The 20,069-nt window shown below is 65.0% G+C and overlaps 1 protein-coding gene across 7 annotated transcripts in view; it reads right to left on the bottom strand.

Annotated features, from left to right (window-relative positions):
- UNKL (unk like zinc finger) overlaps positions 1-20,069 on the bottom strand; it is a 36,251-nt gene that overhangs the window by 2,254 nt on the left and 13,928 nt on the right. For 5 of the 7 annotated variants that reach the window (XM_039246795.1, XM_039246799.1, XM_039246801.1 and 2 more), the window contains 9 exons: positions 19,659-19,776; positions 17,081-17,165; positions 16,601-16,680; positions 12,262-12,324; positions 9,308-9,449; positions 1,898-1,990; positions 1,334-1,561; positions 607-809; positions 251-508 (listed from right to left, as the gene is read on the bottom strand). In XM_039246795.1, the coding sequence (XP_039102726.1) occupies positions 251-508; positions 607-809; positions 1,334-1,561; positions 1,898-1,990; positions 9,308-9,449; positions 12,262-12,324; positions 16,601-16,680; positions 17,081-17,165; positions 19,659-19,776 (1,270 nt within the window). The remainder of the gene's footprint in view (positions 1-250; positions 509-606; positions 810-1,333; positions 1,562-1,897; positions 1,991-9,307; positions 9,450-12,261; positions 12,325-16,600; positions 16,681-17,080; positions 17,166-19,658; positions 19,777-20,069) is intronic. The other 2 variants (XM_039246796.1, XM_039246797.1) reach the window with 2 other exon arrangements.

Genomic DNA, 20,069 nt, shown 5'->3' with positions numbered 1-20,069 from the left:
CGGCCGTGACAGCAGCCAGAGCTGGCGGGGGGACGGTGGAGGGCGCTGCGCCTCAGGCCAGCGGAGGGGGAGAGGGTGTGAGAGGGCTCTGGAAGCCTCCGATGCTCCAGGTTTTAACAAGGCCCTGGCGTGGAGGGGATGATTTGCGTGGAAGCAGGCGAGCTGTCCCAGCGCGTCAGGGGGCGGGGCTGGAGGGCAGAGCCGGCAGGGGGCCCAGGGATACGCGGGCGCGCGCGCCACCCGTACTCACCCCGTCCACGGCTTCCAGATCCAGGCGCAGCCGACTCTGCAGCGAGTGCAGCTTGGGGAGCGGGACGGCGCCCAGGTCGGCACAGCGCTGCAGCCCCGCGAGCGTGGGGCCCGGCCCGCGGCCCTCCAGCTCCTCCTGCAGCCTCCGGAAGCGGGCCTCCACCTCCTCCTTCTTCCGCAGCGCCTGCTGCCGCGCACTGTCGGCCGCCAGCGCCCGCTCCTTGGCCTCCTTGGCCTCCCGCTGCCACGCGTCACAGGCCTGAAACCCAGGGGGCTGCGCTGCAGCGGCGGGTGTGGGGGGGGCCCCCGGGCGCCTGCACCCTCTCCCTCGGCCCTGCGCCCCCCCCCCCTCCTCACCTGCTTCACCTGCTGCCAGGACTCCTCCCACTGCCTGATCTTCCTCTTGGCCTCGTCCAGCTGCTGCCTGACCCGGGCCAGCTCCGCGCCGTTCGGGCTGGCACTTGAGGCGGGGGCAGGGCCGGTGCTCAGGATGGGGGACGGGCTGGGAGAGAAGGTGCCGGAAACAAAGTCCCAGATGCTCCCGGGGACGCCGTTCAAGCCTGAGTGCGGAGGGGACGGGAGAGGTCACCTGCGGGGGCCCCTTCCCGGCAGCCTTCGGGGCTTGGCGGACCAGGACACCCGCCGGGCCCCTTCCGGCGGCTTGGGGGGCGCTGAAGCAGACAAAGGAGGGAAGTTGGCAGTGTCGCGGTGCACCGCCGCGGCATCAAACTCTGGGCCCAGAACCTGTTCCACCTCCAGATCCTGAGGACCCCAGAGAGCTTGGGATGACACCTACGGATACGTGCTTGTGACGTTAGAAATGAAAATGATACTTAAAAGTACTCCTTTAAAATGCAACAAGTTACGCGAGGTAACATTTTCCAAGGAAAAAGCACTGTTCGCGGTTTGTGTCGGTCTGTGCTGGGTCCCCGGCCCGAGGACCCTCCACCGCACACGAGCGACAGCAGGGCCACCGTGTGTTGTCTCGGGCTCCGTGCCCTGAGGCACCGCCAGCAAACCTGCAGACCGCACAGGGGACCCCCTGGGGCGCGCACCCCGCCGTCCCCGCCAGCGCCCGGCTCACCTAAGGAGCTGTAGGATGCAGCCGAGGGGCCCAGCGCGCCAGGCTCCGATTTGAGCGTCGGTGGCTGCTGGGGGGGCGTCATGGCTGAAGAGACGAGCGGCCCCGACAGAGACTGGGAGAGCGAGCTGAGCGGGGAGGTGGAGAGTGAGGAGGACGAGGGCAGGGACGGGGAGCGGGGCAGGTGGCCTGGGATGGTGACGGGGGCCGAGCCCCCAGGCGACCGCGGACCTGCACGGATGGGGGGACAGAGTTAGCGGGAAGCGCTGACCGCCAGACACGCCACCAGGCCTCCGAGCTGGGGGGCGGCCCACCCCCGGGCATGCCGGTCCTGGACTTTCGGGGCCCCCCAGGCATGGTTTACTGTCCTAGCAGGGGAGACAGACGTTTGGGGAGAGGGTGTCCCAGGGTACGTGTGCCCACGCGGTGGCTGCAGAGACGGTGGGAGGCCAGCCGCGCGTCAGCGTGCTGGGAGCCCCCCTCCGAGAACCGTAGAAGGGCTCCGCACAGAAAAAGCCCGGCCGCCCCAGCACGGCCCCGGGAAGAGCAGGGCGTCAGCACCCCTACCTGCCAGTCCCAGGTCACCTGGGTCATGCTCCTCCGGCTCTGTATCTAGGGGCGCGAGGCTGATGTCACCAGGATGGAGGTCCAGAGCAGAACCTGGGGGATGAAACGTGTCACCGCGGGATGATGCCAGAGCCCCCGCTGGGGGGTGGGGGCGGCACAGGCGCGCTTTCTGGGCCCGTCCCTTAGAGAGCGAGGAGCGCAACACCGTGGGGCCCCTGGAGCTCCCACTGCCAGAGAGTTCCTCTTAAGCCCTTTCTCGCAAGCAGGCTCCCCTCCCTTCACCCCGTCCCCACCTGACACCGCCCCAGCTCCGAGGCCCACCAGCACCCAAGGCTTCTAAGTTGGAGCCGCTGAGCATCCAGAGGACCTGGATGGGCACGCTGTCCGGCAAGGGCTGGGAAGGCCTGCTAATTCCCACCCCGGAACAGGCGCTGAGCCTGAGCTGCCGTCGCCCCGCGCAGGGTCTAGACGGCCTGGCAGTGGCGCAAACAGCCCAAGTGCGCCTGCACCTAGTACCCGGCCCCGGGCCAGCCTGCCCGCTCTGGATCTAGGAGCCAGGCTCTGGAGCCTCCCGCCCTGCCCCCCAGGCCCCTAGCGCGAACTCCGGCTGGGCCCAGACTCCTGGCCGTGTCCCAGGAGCAGCCGTGACAGACACACACCAGGAAGCGGCCGGCAGGCCAGGCCTGTTTCAAATGACCGAGTTACAATCCAGGAGCCAAGGCTGAACCTGCCAGCGACCGCCAGTGACTGCAGAAAGCCTACTACCTTTTAAAATGACGGGCATTTACCATAATTACCAGGGAAACACAGGGCGGGGAAGAGACACGTGACTTCCAAAGGCCGTCCCAGGTGCACGCAGGTCACAGGGAGCTCGCTGGGGGACACGTGCAGGGCAGACGTGAGGTCCGCCCCAGTGGGCGACGCCAGCCGCACCCTCCCATCCCTGTCCCTAGGGCTGCTGGGCACCGCTCAGCCCGAGAGGGCCCCTGAGCTGACCACAGGGACAGCCCCTCACCCGACACTGGTGCTGAGCGGCCACCTGCAGGCAGCCAAATGCTCAAGTTCCCAGAGCGCAGCAGGCGCGTCCGCCGTCCGTGAGCCATTGGCTCCGGCCTCCGTGGCATGTGAGGGGGATGTGTGGGGACCCGGTGTCTGGGCACAAGCATGTTGTGCCGCCTGGCGAGGTCTGTCTCACCCCCACTGCGGCACCCACTCCACGGCCACAGCCAGGAGCACGAGTGGGGCGTGCTGTGAGGGCACGAACCCTGGCCCGCCTTGGGCCTGCCCTCTTCCAACACAGGCTTTAGGGACACTCGAGGGTCTCCTCCAGAAAGGAGGTGAGCATGCAGGGCGGCAGCTGGTCCAGACGCCCCCATGCGCCGGCACCCCCAAATCCCATCACTCTGAAGAGCAAGGAGGCCAAGGCTGGGAGAGCCAGGGAACCCACAGCGGCAACCCCCCACCCGCAGCCCTTGCACTTCGGGGAGACCCCGCCCGCCTGCCTGTGGGACCGGCCCCTTGGGGGGCTCCCACCCCTGCTTCTCCAGCCTTTCTTCACAGCAGGCGCCTCCCGCCCGCCGGTCCCCCGGGGGCCTGACCCAGCACGCGCTCACAAGTTCTTGCGGCCCCGGGGCCGGAGTCCAGGCGAGGGGCGCATGGCCGGGTGCCCTCCAACGGTGCACTCTAGCTTCTGGGGGCCGGCGGACACCCCATCCCACCCTCTGCCTCCCTGTCACATGGCCGCCCTCCCGTGTCGGCTCCAAAGTACCTGCTTACCCGGACCCCTGTCACGCTGGATCAGGGCCCACGCCGATGACCTCGCTTTACCTTGACTGCACCTGCAGAGGCTGCGTCCACGCGGCCGCGCTCACAGACAGGTGGGGGAGGTGCAGAACAAAGACCCGTCTTCTGGGGGCACATAATTCACCCCATGATAATGGGGGACGCGAACAGACTCTAGTGCCCCAATAGGCACCTTCTACAGGAGCGGGTCCCAGACTGTCCCCCTTCCCCCGCCCACCCCCGCCCGCCGCTGTGAACTGTCGAAGGGTCCGCTTGCTCTCCGGCCCGCCCCTCGCTGACTCCTGTTCCCACGTCGCTCCAGACCACTGCCAAGCCATGCCCTCCAGCTGGCACCCAGGCCCCGGTCTCTCTCCCTCCTCCACCAGGGCCCAATCCTCAGCCCTCCCACCCACCCTTCCTGGGGAGCACAGTGGCCCGGCCCATGTAGGCTCCACACGCACACGCGCCTTGCATCAGCCACCCTAACCCTCCGAGGCCGGCGTGGCCCAGCAAGGCCGCCTTGCTGGCAGCTTCTCAAACTCGGGACACGGGTGCCTCCTCGAGTGGACGCGCCAAGGCCCACACACTGAGCAGGAGCATGGCGGGAGCCCTCGGTCCCTCCATCCTCCCTGACCCCTCACCGGTGAGGCCCCAAGCTCCAGCCATCTCTGCAGGCTGGCCTTGTCCGCACCTGCACTGTCCCCAGAGTGACCTTTCCAGGAGGTCAGCCTGGCCACTTCAAGAGTCCAAAAAGAAGACGCCCCTGGCGCCCTGGTGGACACTTGGGGCCAGGCCCCTACCCCCCAGCTCCTCCTCTGCCCTTCAGCCTCCCATCCGGCGGCAGCCAGGTGCGGCTTCCAGAAGCGTCCTGAGAGAGCTCCTGCTCAGCCCCACAACCCACGGGACTCTTTGGCACTTCATGCAGCACCAGCACCGGGTGCAGAGTGCCCTGCCCTCCCCCCAGCACACCACCTGCTTTGCCCCCCACCTGTCGGCACTGAATGCCGAGGCCAGTACTGCACTGGCCTGGTGTGCCGCCGCCCCCGCCCCCGGCCTCCCTCCAGGACTTGCAGGTCAGCCAGGCCTGACAACGCTGATTCAGCTTTCAGCACCTGGGGTCACAGGACGGCTTAGGAGTGGAGTGCTTTAACGCCAACGAAGTTCCAGAACCACTTTCTGGACAACAAAAGCAGAAATACACAGAGGAAGAGAGGCTGAAGCCGGAACCTCTCCTCACCTTGAAATGGTTCACCATATCATGCTCCCCACCCCCACCCCATGACTCAGCACAGAGGAGCCCCCGGCCGGAGGGGGACACGGAGGAGCCAGCCCTCACAGGACAGCACAGCCCGCACCCGGGGGCCCCCGGCTGCCCAGTCCCGGCGCTGGCCCCGCAGCTACTCCACCTCCTGGCTCTGAGTCAGACCCGAGTCTTCTGGGGTATTCTCTTCAAGCAAGAATTGACTTTTAAAAAGACTTTAACGTTCAAAATGCAGCTGAACCGAATTACGTAAGCTCTGCCATCTGACCCAAAACCCGCCTTGCGCGACGACCAGGAACCGCCCAGATGTTAATGAGAAATCACGGGAGAGCTGCTGAGTAACGGCCCGGGCAAAACCCCGGTCCTGACGTGACACAGCACATTCAAGAGGCGTCGCGGTCCTTCGGGGTCAAGGGGCGCTCAGGGACAAAGCACCCAGGGCGGAACAAGGGGCCGGGCCTGCTCCTCCCCGGCGCGCCCACCGCCGCAGGCCGGCCTGCCCTGACCGCAGGGTGACGCACCTGGCAAACCGCTCACCCCGCGGCCTCAGTTTCCCGGAGTGCAGCCGACGGTCCTCGGCGGGGAGAGCGCGACCCACCGCGGCGGGGGATGCGGGGCCCCCGCGAGAAGCCTCGGCGGCGCGGGCTCCCGGGCAGGGTACGCTCGCCTCCGCCTCCCGGCACAGCCCGCAAGGAAGCTGGCGCTGACCCCGCGGTCACACCCGGCACCGGGCCCGGCGCCCAGAGCGGGTCCGGGCAGCCCCTGCAGAGGAAGGGGGCGCACCTGCGGGGAAGGCGCCCCGGGGAGCGCGAGGGGGCGGGGGGCGCACCCCACCTGAGGGAGGTGGCACGTGGGGCGGTTGGCGCGCCTCGCGGGGGTTGGCTCTCACCTCGCCGGGGACGCACAGCCGGTTCCGCACGACGACGACCCTCACCCTGAGGGCGCGGGGCCGACGATGCTGACTCACCGTCTCGCGCGCCGCCGCCGCCGATTCAAACGCAGCCCGCGGCCCGCCCCCCCTGCGCCGCCCCGCCCCCGGGTGACGTAGGCCTCGGGCCTGCCCCGCCCCCGATGACGTACCTGGCCCCGCCCCCGCCGCACCTGTCCGCGTGCGCCCCAGCCCGCAGGTGCGCGCTCAGCCCCCGGCCCCGCAGCCCCCGGCCCCGCAGCCCCCGGCCCCGCAGCCCCCGGCCCCAGCACGGGCCCCTCCCGGCGCCGAGCCCGAGGCCCGAGCCCGGGTGCTCGCGGGGGCCTCGCCAGGCAGGCCGCTGTTGTTCAGGTAAGGCAGGATCTTGGCTCGGGGCGGACCCCCGGGTGAAAACGCACACAAGGGAGCCGTCAGCATGAACAAGTCATGACCTCTGCCTTCGGAGGTCACGGGGAGCCCGCTGTCCGCAGCCCCGCGGCCACTCCAGGCCGCCAGCTCTGCAGGGGACTGTTTCCACGGGCAGCCTGCTCCCAGGGCGGGAAGGCAAAGGAAACGGACTCTGTCAAATGGCCCTGAAATGGCTCCACTAAACCCACTGCATACACAGTTCATCTGGAAACAGACCTATTTATTTTAGAATTTACTTGTTCTTTGCAGCCGTGCATTAGTGACAAGATAGCCTGAACCAGACTACGAGCAGAAAAGGACCCGGTCTATACCCGCCAGCCTCTAAGTAGGTAGGGCAGACTTGGGTCCAGGAGCCCTTGAGCCCTGGGGTCCTCGGAGGCAAAACGACAGCTCAGAACGGCCCTCCGGGTCCAGAGGGCAGCTCTGAGGAGTCCGTCACTTCTCCTAACCGGGGCCCCTGTTACTGGGACACGACTTGACCCGGGGGCTCAGGAGACTGGTCTGAGAAAGGGGGACCCTGCTGTGGCAGCAGCTCATGATTTACCAGCAGCAGCCATGTTCTGTGAACAGACCGTGTGGATCCTGAACAGGACTCAATCCCTTCACCTCTGGGTACCCGGTTTGTGAAACGTGTCAATGAAAGAACAAACTGCAAAATGGTGACTCGTGCAACCAGCCTGAGGACCCCCTGAAGGCTGGACAACGGCTGCAGACACTGTCCGCCCTGGGTCACCACACAGCCCCAGAGGCACGGGTGCATCGAGTGCTATCGTCCACTCGGGAGAGCAGAGCCGAGGACGGCCCTGCCTGATTGGGGCGGCTTCAGTTACCTAAGTACTTCCCTGCCATACTCACATTTTACTATTACTACCTTTAAACTTGGGGAAATTAGGCTTATTTTTTAAAAAGTGGTTTTTTTTTTTTAATTTTTTTAAATGTTTTTACTTATTTCTAGGAGAGAGAGACAGCATGATCAGGGGAGGGTAAGAGAGAGGGAGTCACAGACTGAAACAGGCTCCAGGCTCTGAGCCGGCAGTCAGCACAGAGCCCGACGCGGGGCTCGAACCCACGAATCGCGAGATCATGACCCGAGCGAAAGTCGGACGCCCAACCGACTAAGCCACCCAGGCGCCCCAAAAAGAAAAAAAAAAGTGTTTTTTACACATATAACATGGAACAACAAAATGAAGCACGCCATTTGCACGATGACCTTCCACATCAGTTCCCGGGGGTAACCAAAGGACTGCTGTGTGAACGCGCCACCTGGTCTCCCTCCGCGTGTGTCAGCCGAGCGCCCCCCCACCCCATGCCACCGAGACGGGTCTCCCTCTAAGTGTTAGCCGGGTGCCTTGAATCGAACGTGCTCTAGAGGCGTGTAATTGAGATTTCCGATCTTTGACAACTAACTGCTCAGCTCCGCGCGTGGGCAGAGAACCTGCTCATGGCCGGCTGGTTCCCGTCCCAAGTTCAGACCAGCGCAGCATGACCTCACACCTCGGCCCCGCCCTCTGCTCTCCATCAGCGCTCCTGAGTCTGAGGGCTGAGTTCTCAAGCCCATCAGCCAAGTCGAGCGCATGTAAGCCCAGGACCCTGCACCCAAAGGCCTCTGGGGTAAAGGGGTGCAGGAAGGACACCTCACTCCTCCTCAATTCCAAGTCAACGTAAAATAATGCACCCATTCTACTTTTGCTTAAAAGAGAACCTACAGGATGTGCCGTACGAAGCATGTAAGGACGTGAACCACTCCCCGAGTCTAAGGCAGAGCCCGGGCAGGAGTCAAGAGGACAGGATCTCCACAAAAGACCAGAGCACAGGGTGGGGGTGGGGGCGGGGCATGAAACTGTGCAGGGCAAGGAAACAGGGTCAGGGCTCAGCAGCACCAGCAGGGGGAGGGGTGGCTTCGTCAAGGACGCCCTCCCACCCTCCCCCCCCCGAGGGCTGGGCAAGTTGGACACCAGAGGATTCTCTGGCAGACGGAACAGCCCGCAGCGAAGCCCACGCAGGACTGTGGGCTGTGCGGGAGACGCGCCCGGGCTTCTAGAGAAGTAGCCCTTTGCGGCATCTACTCAGAATGAGCACAGGGGTGGGAGCCCCACATCGGTGGAAGCGTCCCAGGAGGCGGCCGAGACACGGGCAGCAAGGTCACGCACACCTGCCCAGCGTCCTTCACATCCGCACGAGGGACGCCAGGTGCTCTGATGGCCCTTCCAAGTCCAGGATGTGCTGTCTAAATGGCCACTAACAGGACACCTCTCCTCCCTCGCCTTGGCTGGCGTCGTCCCCAACATACATCTCAGCCACGGCCCAACTGCTGGTGGCTTCACCGGCGTCCACAGGTGTTGGGGGATGGGAAACAACGTGCATGCGATCACTGCCTGGAGCCGAGGTTGTGCACTGACGCAGAAACACATGCAGAGCCGGCGTCCACCGGCACCAGGAAGAAGGCACCAGGACACGTGTGCTCTAGGACCCGCGGCCACGCCTGCCCAGCCCAGCCCAGCACGGAGGATGTGGAAGGCGCCACAAACAGAGCCCTTGCCGAGTTTCCCTTTGAACGGACAGAGATGGGGGCTCGGACAGGCTTGGCGACGCAAGCGTCTGCAGGTGTGGCCAGACGTGGCCTGAGGGGCCAGGGGCCTGCACAGGTCTCCCCCCAGCTCCACACCCACCCCTCTTCCTGGCTCTCAGGACAGCCCCTCCCCCCAGCCTGCCTCCGATCACCTGGGCCATCGGTCCCCAAACCCTCTAGGACTCCCGGGGGCTAAGGGCCCTCAGCCGGCCACATCCCCACGCCCCTTCCACCCTGGTCCTAGCGCCTGGGGGCGGCGGCCTTGGCCCACGGCTCCAGTCCCCTCTGCAGCCTGTGACTCTCAGAGAGGCAGGGGACAGGGTTTCCAGATCACGGGCAGCACAGCGAAGTGACAAACGACCAAAATGCATCTACAACGTGTCCTGAATTAGATCCTTCCTGAAAATACACAACTAAGTGCAAAGAGAAGTCGGGGAGACGAGAGGGAAGTTTCAGACCTACCTGGGGCGGGCTCGGGCGGGTGGGCGCGGGGGGCCGTGGGCAGGGCGGCCGGGGAGGAGCTGCCGGAGCCGGCGCTGGACGCCACGCTGGAACCCAGGCTGGGGGCGAGCGGGTGGGCCACCGCAGACACGGCCAGGTGCTTCTGTGCAGAGACACACGAGGTGAGCGGCTGCGCACACCCAAGAGCCCTGTGACGGCGCGGTGATGGTGGACACGGGGGAGGCCGGCAGCGCGCACTCACGGACGGGGCGGTCATCCGACTTCTATCCCAAAGCAAAATATAAAGCAGCTTGACTCTCTCAGTGCTGAGCCGCTGCGATCAGCGGGATGGGCGGAGTCACTGTTGGCTAACCCCTCCCCCTCCCCCACACCCCCAACTGAACACATGCAGCTACAAAGTGTCTGATCCAGTGAGCTTTTCTGCAGAAATGGTTTCCAACAGCTGATCTAGGATAACAACCCACGAAGCAGGAGGGCGCCCGGGAGCTCAGCGGGTTAAATGTCCAGCTCTGGATTTCAGCTCAGGTCACGATCTCAGTTCGTGGGATCAAGCCCCGTGTCAGGCTACCCGGAGCCTGCTTGGGATTCTCTCTCTCTCTGTCTCTCAAACAGTAAAAGAGAGTCTATTTAGAAAAAAAAAAAAAAAGAGACAAATAGACAACAGAGCCTCCGGGAAGGGAAAACCAGCTCTACGGTCTCAGGTTTTCGCTCCTCGGCTCGGCACTCGGGTAAAATCTGGGCATCGCGCGTTCTCTGATCTGCGATGGAACAGACAAGAAGAGCCAGCCGGGCCAGGACACAGCCAGCGCGCGGGCGGTGCTGTGCCCGGGGAGCAGCCGTCTACCGACCCGACAGGACAGAGCTGCAGGCCAGGGCCGGGGCTCCACACGCGGCTGTGTCCATGCCACACCCACCGTCGCTCTGAGACCAGGGCCCCGAGCCACGTGGAAGGCAAATGTGCGGCGTCTGGTTTCTGCTTCAAAATGAGGCAGGAGTTCACTTGGGGGGGGGGGGGGTGGCTGCACAACCACAGGGGGGCAGGATTTTACTAGTTTGTTGGCTTAAGTGAAATTTCTCACACACACACACACACAGGTTTTGTGACAGAGGAATGCGGCACAGCAGAGTTCCTCTGAGAGTTTCCCGTGTCCCCATCGGCCGGCAGTGCTCAGGAGGCCCCAGTGACAGACCCTGAGACGGGCCGGGAGTGCGCGCCTGAGGCTGTGGTGATGTCAAACTGCATCAGGCTGGACGGCAAGGTCGGCAGCGCTCCGGGGGCCCAGGCCGGAGGTGGGCCATCTCCGCACCACGGGGCAGGTGCACATCCGGCCCCTCGGGAAGGGCGGCAGCAGCGAGGACACTCCGAGGCACGTCACAGCCACCCCCACACACTGCCCAGGGGCCACGGGTGCCCGCTGTGACCTCACCCACCCAAAGAGTCGCAGTGCAGAGGACCACGTCCCTCAAAGATGTCAGGAGGCACTGCATCGTGAATACGGAGAATGACACCCTCCGGGATGGAGGAGCTGGGGCGTCGCCTGGCTGGAGCAGACTGGCCAGGGAGGGGTCCCCAGAGGGCTGATCTCCAGCCACGCAACCTTTCAAATGGAGGGCTGCGGGGAGACGCGGGGGCCGTGGAGCCTCTCCGCTGGCCTTCCGGCCCTCCCGCTGCGCCCTCGCTGTCCCTGGAGCCTGGCTTCGGGGTGGGATGGAGGGTGTCTCTGGGCGCAGGCGGGAGGGGCCCGCAGATGAGCCGGGCATGCTCCCTGCCCCCCGCGCTGGCTGCGTCCTTGCTAACATTTCCTGCTTCAGGTTTGGAATGAAGCTCTAACCCACTTTAATGTCTTTAACAGGTGGCAGAATGACTAAGCTGCAGCCCGCCCTCAGCTCCCCTGCGGGCCTCAGGCCCTAAGAGCAGAGAGCACGTCAGGAGGGTCCTGAGGGGGTGGCAGAAGGGGCCAGGGCGTGCCGCCCGCGTAGGAAGGACCACCAACAGGTGGCGATGTGCTCGGCCGGGAGGGGCTTCGGCGGCCTGGCTGCACCGCGCCCCCGGCTGTCCGGAGGCTCAGGGCCTCGTCGGATGGGGCCGGGGCCGGGGCCGGGCAGCAGTGCGGCCAGGACGGCCGTGTTCCTTAGCACGGGCAGGCGGGCGCGGAGAGCCTCGGGGAGCTGCGTCAGAGAACAGAGGCCCTGGGCCGACACGCGCAGAGGAAGCGACGGACGACGCAGCTCCGGCCTGTGACGATCTCAGACGTGCACGTGGCCCCGGGCCGTGACGTGGGAGCGGCGAGTCTCTACTGCAGCCCCGAGAGGCCAGCCCAGGAGAGCTTGGGTGCGGCGGCGGGCTGCACTGCGTCCCCTCGTTCCCGGGCTCCTGACCCCCAGAGCCCTGGAGTGTGACCTGACCTGGAGACGGGGTCTTTACCAGGGAAATCAAGTTCAGACGAAGCCGTCCTAATCAGTGAGCGGTGACGTTATGAAAAGGGGGAAATGGGGAGACACCCGGACCTGGGGGAGAGGGGGTCGGTGGGGGCAGAACGAGACGGGCAGTCATTGGCCGTGTACAGGCCGAGGACGGGCACCTCCCACGTGGCCTCGGAGTGCCGACCCCACGGCCCCAACGTGAGGACGCCCGGCTCTGGACGGGGAGTGGCTGGCGCCGCCCCATCCGCGGGGCAGTCAGGGCAGCGCCCGGCCACACACAGGCCACAGGGACGGCGGCGGAGGGCGCCCCTTACTCCCCGGAGGAAAACATTGGGAGGTTTTGGTTTTGTTGTGTCCAAAGAACACCACGAACGTGTTCTGGACGTGAAGACAGGGGACTCGGGGAGCGGGCTGGTTTAAGAAGAACACAAGTGAAACGCGAGCTACGCCCGGCACGGACGCTGCGCACAGGGCTCCGGGTCGGGAGGGAAGCGCGAGTCCCAGCGCACGACGGAGCCTCCAGGCGGTACCTGCTTGCTGTCCTGCTCAGCGGCCTTGTGGCTGCCCTCGGCAGGGGACTCCCTCCGCTTCGCCTGCAACAGAAAAGCACCAGCGTCGGCACAGAGCGGCACAGTTTACAAATGCGCCGACGGAGAACTCGGCAAACAGAAAAGGCGTTCAAGTCACCGCCCTCCGTCCGTTCTCCCGCGTCCGTCTCGCACCTGCTTACTGACCTCTAACCTCCAGGCCGGTGCGCGTGAAGGAGGGTGTGAGACCTGCACCCCCTGCGACCAGAGGTCGTGGGACCTGAGCCTGGAGAGCTGGGCAAGTCTTGGGAAGCCTCTCCTGAAGCAAAGGATCATCCCCCTGAAACTGCTGACAGTGGGCGCCCCTCGCCTCTCCCACACCGGCAGGGGGACGACCCTCAGCCACCCGACACTCCGGGCTGCGTCCACGTACCCCTGATCCGACACCTCTTCCCCCTACATTTACCGTCCCCCGGTTCACCTCCCTAGGAGCAGAAACTCCTTTAGTCCGGCTCCCCCTTGATCCCCACTCTCTGGTAAAGGGGACATAAGCCGCCAGGTCTAACTGCTTAGACCCAAAGGGGTCTTTACTTCCCCTGCGTGAAACCTTCCATACGGACAAGCAATAAGCCTTTTGTCCTGCTTATCTTGTATCGGTTTAATTTGCAGAGGCCCTGCACTGAACATGAAAGGGTGGAGGGGATCATCTGTCCCGCGCGGACACAGACAGAAATCTTGACTGAGGAGCCACCTGCCAGGAAACCTGGGCCCAATGACGGCTCCGCTCCGAGCGCTTGGGGCACCAGTGCTCCCCCAGGTCAGGCATGAGCAGGAAAGCCGCAGACCCAGGGGTCGTTCAGATCGAAGGGCAAAGTCAGCGTCGCATTTTTATGACTAATTTTACAACACGTGAACCTGCAGAGGTGGCTCAGGTCCGCCTGGCCTGGCCTTTCTTCTCCCTTTAGGTTCTGGCTTCTGGGTTTGCAGAAGGACCCAGAGTGAACACCAGACGCAGAGGAGGAAGAAAAGGGGTCCACGCAGGCCCCGACCGGGGCCCCTTATACACGGCACTCGACCCGGAGGTCATCCTGATGTTTCAGGGTTCCCCGTATCTCTCTTGTCCAGGGGTGACCCCACCTGCAGCATGGGGGGAGGGGCTCGGAAGTCACTGGCCGCAGATGTGAATGTACTTCCAGGCCAAGTGATACCGTGAAGCACGATTATCCTGAAACCGTTCTGTTTGCCTTCGCAACCCAGGGCTCCCTGCTGCTGGGGCTGGGTCAGCTTGGGGTCAGCCCCTGAAGACGCCCCCACTGCAGCGGCCCCCTGCCGTCACCTAGACTTCTGACCAACTGGCCCCGAATCAGGATTTTCCCACCACCCGCTTCTTGGGTTTGGCCGTTTTCTAGAACCGCTCACAGGGCCCAGGGAAGCACTTACTGATTTATCATACAACATACACTACGGCAGAGACTACGGCGGACGGAGACACGGCGGGTGAAGTCGGGGGCCCGAGCGCAGGGGCGCCCACCCTGCGAGGACGGGTGGGGCTCGTCCGGGGAGTTCCGTCTGCGGCCCCTGCCCGCCCTGGGATCACGTGGGGCGGTGCAGAGAGTTCCAAGCTTCTAACCACGCTCGGCCCTTCTGCCGAGCGGCCCCCATCCACGAGATATGAGGAGCCCACCCAGAGTCCCCTCCACAACACAGAAGAGGTTTTGATTTTTAATCTTTTTTTTTTTTTCCTTTAAGTTTATGTTGAGGGAGAGAGAGTGCGCGAGAGAGTGACTGAGCGAGCGAGCACACAAGCAGGGGAGAAGCAGAGAGGGAGGGAGAGCGAGCATACCCAGCAGGCTCCAAGATGTTGGCACAGAGCCCGAGGTGGGGCTTGAACCCACAGATAGCGAGATCGTGACCTGAGCCCCCCAGGCACCCTCAACACCAGATGTTTGTACCCCCAGGAAACGAGGGTTTTAGGGGCTGTGTGTCGGGAACCGGGGTCAGAGCGCAACAGGCATTTCTATCTCACAGCACGGTCGCGTTGAGGCACGCGACACGCGGATAGCCAGCCCCAAAGCCTGCTGTGGAGACGCTGCGCCCCTCCCCCGCCCGCTGGTAACGGAGGGATCCCAAGCCTTATAGAGTCCGGCGCCCAGGACGCCGCCCCCAGAGGGGCCGCAAACGCAGTGAGGCGGGCGCGTGGCCGGAGAAGGTCTGTAAGCGCGCGTCAGAGGCTCGCAGTTCTCATGTTTAACGCCATTTACAGACCGTTTGCACCGAAAAGAACGCGGCAGGGGACATGCGCTATGCGCACATCAAGATTCGGGGTTTGCAGTCGATCCTTGGGGGTCGGGGGAGGGACTGGCCCGCAATGAACGAGAGGCCCTCCCCACACCACGTCTACGCCAGCACGATCGCCTCCTCGGGGCCGGTGCCCTGGGGTTGCCCCACCTGGCGCCTCCAGGGGCCCCTGCAGCGGGAGGCCTCGGGGAGCAGACCCAGGGCTCGGGGCCAAGTCAGACCCCCGACCGGGTGCGCCGAGGGCCCCAAAGCGACAGAGCGCTTGCTTGCCTCGTCCTTACTTCTGACGGAGATGAAACGCCTACGAGCATAATCGCTTCCAAGTGAAGGACGCAAGGGCTTCGAGCGCGTTTACAAGGCGGCGTGACCAGCACCCTGCGGCTCCCGTCTCCACCAGCAGGGGACGCGCCGCAGCCCGGCTCCCGCCGCCCATCGTGTCCTCCAGGTTGACTTTTTCTGCCCCATCCGCGTTTTGTAAGTAGGCTCCGTGCCGGGCATGAGCCAGGGGACTTGAACTCACGACCCTGAGATCAAGGCTTGAGCTCAGATCTAGAGTCAAAAGCTTACCTGACCGAGCCACCAGGGGCCCTTAGCAGATCGGGCTTTTAAATTTCAAAATAATGAAAAGCACAGAACAGAGGCCTCGTGGGGCTGAGCAGCTTGCCCCACGGGGGCTCTGTTCACCCCAGGCCCCGGGGGGGGGGTGAGCCAGTGGCCCGTGCCCACCACCTAAGCCCGCAACTGCCACCATCCCCCGCCCCCCGGGGAGCCACAAAGATGGGGGAGGGGAGCTTCCTGCCCCACCCAGCGCCCTGCTGTGCTCCGGGGGGTCCACAGCTCTCCTCTGCTGGGTCCCCCCAGGGGGACGGCTGCCCGGCCTCACGGACAGGCCCGTGACAGGGACGGTCACCGCTGGGGCGAGGTCACCGCTGGGGCGAGGAGGGGTCAGGCCGGGCCCCCTCGGTGTTCCAGAGCCAGGACTGCAGCGACACAGCAGGCCCGCGATCTCTCTGCGCTTCAGGCTCTGTGGTCACGGGAGGGGACGTGAATGCCCGCGTGCGGGGGGCGGGGACACGGCGCGCTGACCCGCCTGGAACGCACGATGGCTGTGCCGCCTCCTGCCACAGACGCAGGAGGCGCAGGACAGGCCGCCAGCCGGCGTTTCCCTGCCCGGCTCCTTGTCCGTAAAGTCCAGCCAAGCTCTCCTCGCCTTCCCTCTTTTCTCTCTTTTCTTTAGAAAAGTGCCAAGCGGGGGCAGAGCGCCTGGGTGGCTCAGTCGGTTGAGCGTCTGACTTGTGATGTCAGCTCTGGTTTGTGGGTTCGAGCCCGGAGTCCGGCTCTGTGCTGACAGCAGGAAGCCTGCTTAGGGTTCTCTCTCCCTCTCGCTATGCCTCTCCCCTGCTCACGCGCACGCTCGCTCTTTCTCTCTCGATAAGTAACTTAACAAAAAAGTGTACTTAAACATAACAAGTTAAAGAGGAAAAGCAGAGAGCGGGAAGGGAGGTGGATGGGGAGGTGCCTGAGCCTCGTTTCCTGGCCGAGGGAACGCCTTCGTGGCAGATCAACACCCGGGAGCCACCTCCCTCCTCTCGCCGACGAGGGGAGCCCGCCACGCCGCCGGGCTGAAGGGCAGGGCACCAGGCCTGGGGGCCCCCGTGTCGTCCACCTCACACACGCGAGGTCTGGCCGGGTCAGGACCATCCTCCCCGAGGTGCCCCCCACCCCCGCATCTCCCGACGCCTGAAGCAGACCTGCAGGGCCTGCCCCGCCCAGACGCCCCCCTTCGTGCCACGACCACCCTCCTGTGAGGACACCCGCCCGGACGCAGGGCCCCTTCCCTACGCTCAGCCCCAGAGCCTGTTTCACGTGCTGGCGACGTGTCTGGGGCGGCCGGCCCCGGCCAGAGCTCAACGGGGCTTTCGCAGGCTTCTAGAAGGAGGCGCCTGCCCTCCAGGCAGACCGTGCGGCCGAGTCACCCAGAGCCCACGCCCGTCCGCGTCCCCAGCCGTTCCCGAAGCCCCTCCACGGGACGCCGTCCACTCACGTGAGCAGGCGGGCCGCTGCTGGCCGCGGAGCTGCGGGCGGGCGCCGGGCAGCCCCAGCCGTTGGCCGTCCCGAGGCTCTCTGTCAACAGAGGGAGGCGGCGGGCCGTGAGCGCGCGCCAGCTGGAGACGGAGCTGCGTGCGGGCGGCCTCGGGTCCAGGGGGCCCCAAACCGGGGAGGGAGCCCGCTGATGACACCCTCCCCACGCCACAGGGGAAGGCGGCCACGGCGCCACAGAAAGATGTGGAAGCGCGGCAGGGACTGGCCGCCCTTCCCGGTGAAATCTGGGGCAGGGCGACCTGGAGTTGGTGGCTGTCCCCAGGAACCGCAGCGCCGGCCACGAGGCAGGGTGGCGTCTGGACGGGGGCAGCCTGATGTGACCCTGAAGGGCAAGCGGGCAGCTCCCGCCCCCCCTCCCCAGGCGTCCGGGCAGCCTGGGGGGGGCTGCGAGCCATGGGGCGATGGGGCGCCACACACTTACTTTCTACGTGAGCGAAGGCGCAGAAAGGGCCCCGCGGGCAGTAGCCAGTCTGGCGCATGTCGTTGCACTTCGTAGACTTGTAGATCTGGGCAGCAGAGAGAAAGCACGATAAATACAATCGAAGAGCAAAACAAAGGGCTGGTTGGGAGTGGGTTTCCACGGGAACCCAGAGGACCCAGCTCCAAACCGCAACGTGTCTGCTGGAAAGGGGGTGTGGACGCGACCCCTGTCCCACACGCCATGGCCCCAGAATCCTCTCCTCTCCGCAGAGCAGGCCTGGCTGTCCTTGAAATCACACATGGGGGTGCCTGGGTGGCTCAGTCGGTTGGGCTCCGGTCAGGATCTCATGGTTCTCAACAATGAACCCCACATCGGGCTCTGCACTGACAGCACAGAATCCACATGGGATTCTCTGTCTCTCTCAAAATTAATGAATAAACTTAACAAAAAAAAAAAAATCACACACAAAGTCAAGCTTGCCACTTAGGATTTTCTGAGACACTCAATTCAGTGCTCAGTATACAGCAGGCACTCGACAACGTCTCTGTCACGGCCACACGCGCGAACGCCACCACCAGCCCCGTTCCTTTCTCTAGAGTCAGACACTCTCACGACGACAACCACACTCGGTTCTGGCCGCACAGCACGCCAGGCCCGTCCGCGCTCCGCCAGACCCCAAATCCACACCCCGGAAGTCGTCCCGGCCACCTGCCCTGCTCCCCCCGCACGTGCCACGCGCTCCCTGGGGTCTTCACCCACCCGCTGAGCGCCGGCACTGAAATGTTAAACCCCTCAGACAAACGCAATCTCAAAAGGGCTGCAACTCAGAACGTACAGCGTCAGGAGGCTGTCACATTACATGAGGCTTAAAGCACAGAATCTCTGAACAGCAGAATCTCAAAGGGAACAGGAGGGTAGAGGAGAGGCGGCCCCTCCCGGGAGCCCAGAGCCTCACTGGGCACAGCGCTGGGCTCCGCCCTGCTCGGCCTCGCAGAAGGGCACGGACGCCGCTGGGCCTGCGGCCGGAAAGCAGATGGCAGAGCCCGGAGGTCACGTGGTGCCCCGCAACACGTCCCCGCATCCGTGCCACCTGCAAACAAACAGTACCAGCAGGGCCCGGGGCACAAGCATGTGTGACAGTCCCAATAGTGCCACCAAGTCACGTGTCCAGGCTGAACCGCTCACGGGACGTAAAGAGCGAAGCTGAAATCCTCAGCGTCCTGTGCTCCTTAAGTCCCCCCCGCCCGCCTAGGAAGTGGCTAAGCGTTCCCAGTACTGGAGGGGCCGCAGAGGTGCACGGGGACACAGCGACCTCGGGGCCCCAGAGCCGCAGTGGAGGCGGAACTCTTTACACGCCTCTGGCGTGAGCAAGCGCGGCTTCGGAGTCTTAGACACTGAACGGATGAGCGAACAAGCGAACAGTCAGCAAAGGAAGCGGAAGACTAACCTCCTAACCCGAGACAATCACAGGGCCTGGGACACAGGCAGGCGGCGAAGGCCAGGCCTTCGCCAGAGTTAGGAGCGGCCCAGGCGGGCCCTGCCCAGCGCTGCTCAGCCCCTTCCCTGGGCGGCACGTGCTTCGCGCCAGGAGCAGACGTCGGCCAGAACCCGGCGCCTCCTGCTCCCGACTGGCCGGCACAGCCCCTCACGGGCCCGGGCACTGACCTGCCCCCGGTACCCGCTCTCTGCCATGACTGCTCCATCCCTGTCCCTGCGGGCCCCCGCCAGTCCCCCCCCCCGGCAGGTGCGCCAGCGGCCCCCCCTCTAGGCCTGCCCCCCACCCACCCTGGTCCCCACACCCTCCCAAACCTGAAGAGGGCTGGTCTGCTGTTTTAACGTTTATTTATTTTTTTTGACAGAGAGTGAGACAAAGCAAGTGAGGAAAACGCACAGAGAGAGGGAGACACAGAATCCGAAGCAGCTCCAGGCTCCGAGCCGTCAGCACAGAGCCCGACGCGGGGCTCGAACCCACGAACCGTGAGATCATGACCCGAGCCGGTCATTTGCTTAACTCACTGAGCCACCCAGGCGCCCCTTACTGGTTTGTTTTTAACACAAATCCAAGCATTAACTTCCAACTGTCTGCACCCTGCTGGTGCCAAAGGAAGGGCTGGCCTTGACCAGCTCCGGGGGTGGGGTGGGGGGAGGCCTGGCTGGTAGGTGTCTGTTTACCTGGTCTGGGGCCGCCCCGAATAGTCACAACATGACTTCTGGTGGGGGCTCTGGGCCCCGTGGTGTTGGCTCAGCCTCTGGGGCAGCTGGAGACGGAGGTCAGCGCGTCTACACGACCCCCGAGGAGAACCCCGGACGCTAAGGCCGCGTGCCACCCCACAGGTCAGAACTGGGAGCTCGTGCCTGGTCTGCCCCGCCCCCGCCCAGGGGGGGAGGCCCCGCCCTTGGCCGACATCGCCCCCTGAAACCCTGAATCGCGGGGCGGACACAGCGGTGCTGCCGGGATCTGGGATCCTCCCCGAGAAGAGCAGGACCGGAGAGCTTCGCAGGGACCCAGAGACACCGGCAGGAGACCCGCCCTTCCCGCCCCCAGCCACCCGCTGTGGGCCTGGCCTGGGGCTCGCACCTCCGGGTGGAACTGCTGCTCCGCGCGGGAATGGCAGTACTGACAACTGTCCCCACTGTCACACCTCGCGGGCTCACCCCACTCGTCACCGTGCTTCACGCTGGGACACGGCGTGGACCTGCGGGCGGGGCAGGGGAGACGTCGGGGTGCTCAAGGACGGTGCACACGGCCCCCGGGGGCGCACCTCAGGGTGAGGGCCGCCTGAACCCAGACGGGGTTTGAGCCGGTTCCACAGCATGTGTGGCTCGGAGGCTTGGACCGGTTCACAACGGGTGTGGCTCGTGCAGGGCTCGGTGCTGTGCGTGTGCCCCGCACGGGGGAGAAGGCAGAGCACGGTGTGCCTGAGACCAATTTGGGGCAGAGGCGGCCGCGCGCCCGGGGGGCGGGGCGGGGGCGCGCCCGGGGGGGGGG

Source organism: Hyaena hyaena, unplaced genomic scaffold (genome assembly GCF_003009895.1).
Source record: "Hyaena hyaena isolate Hyena2069 unplaced genomic scaffold, ASM300989v1 scaffold_285, whole genome shotgun sequence".
NCBI classification, from domain to species: domain Eukaryota; kingdom Metazoa; phylum Chordata; class Mammalia; order Carnivora; family Hyaenidae; genus Hyaena; species Hyaena hyaena.
The sequence above is the reverse complement of the archived record's forward strand: the minus strand, read 5'-3'. Positions and strand labels throughout refer to the sequence as shown.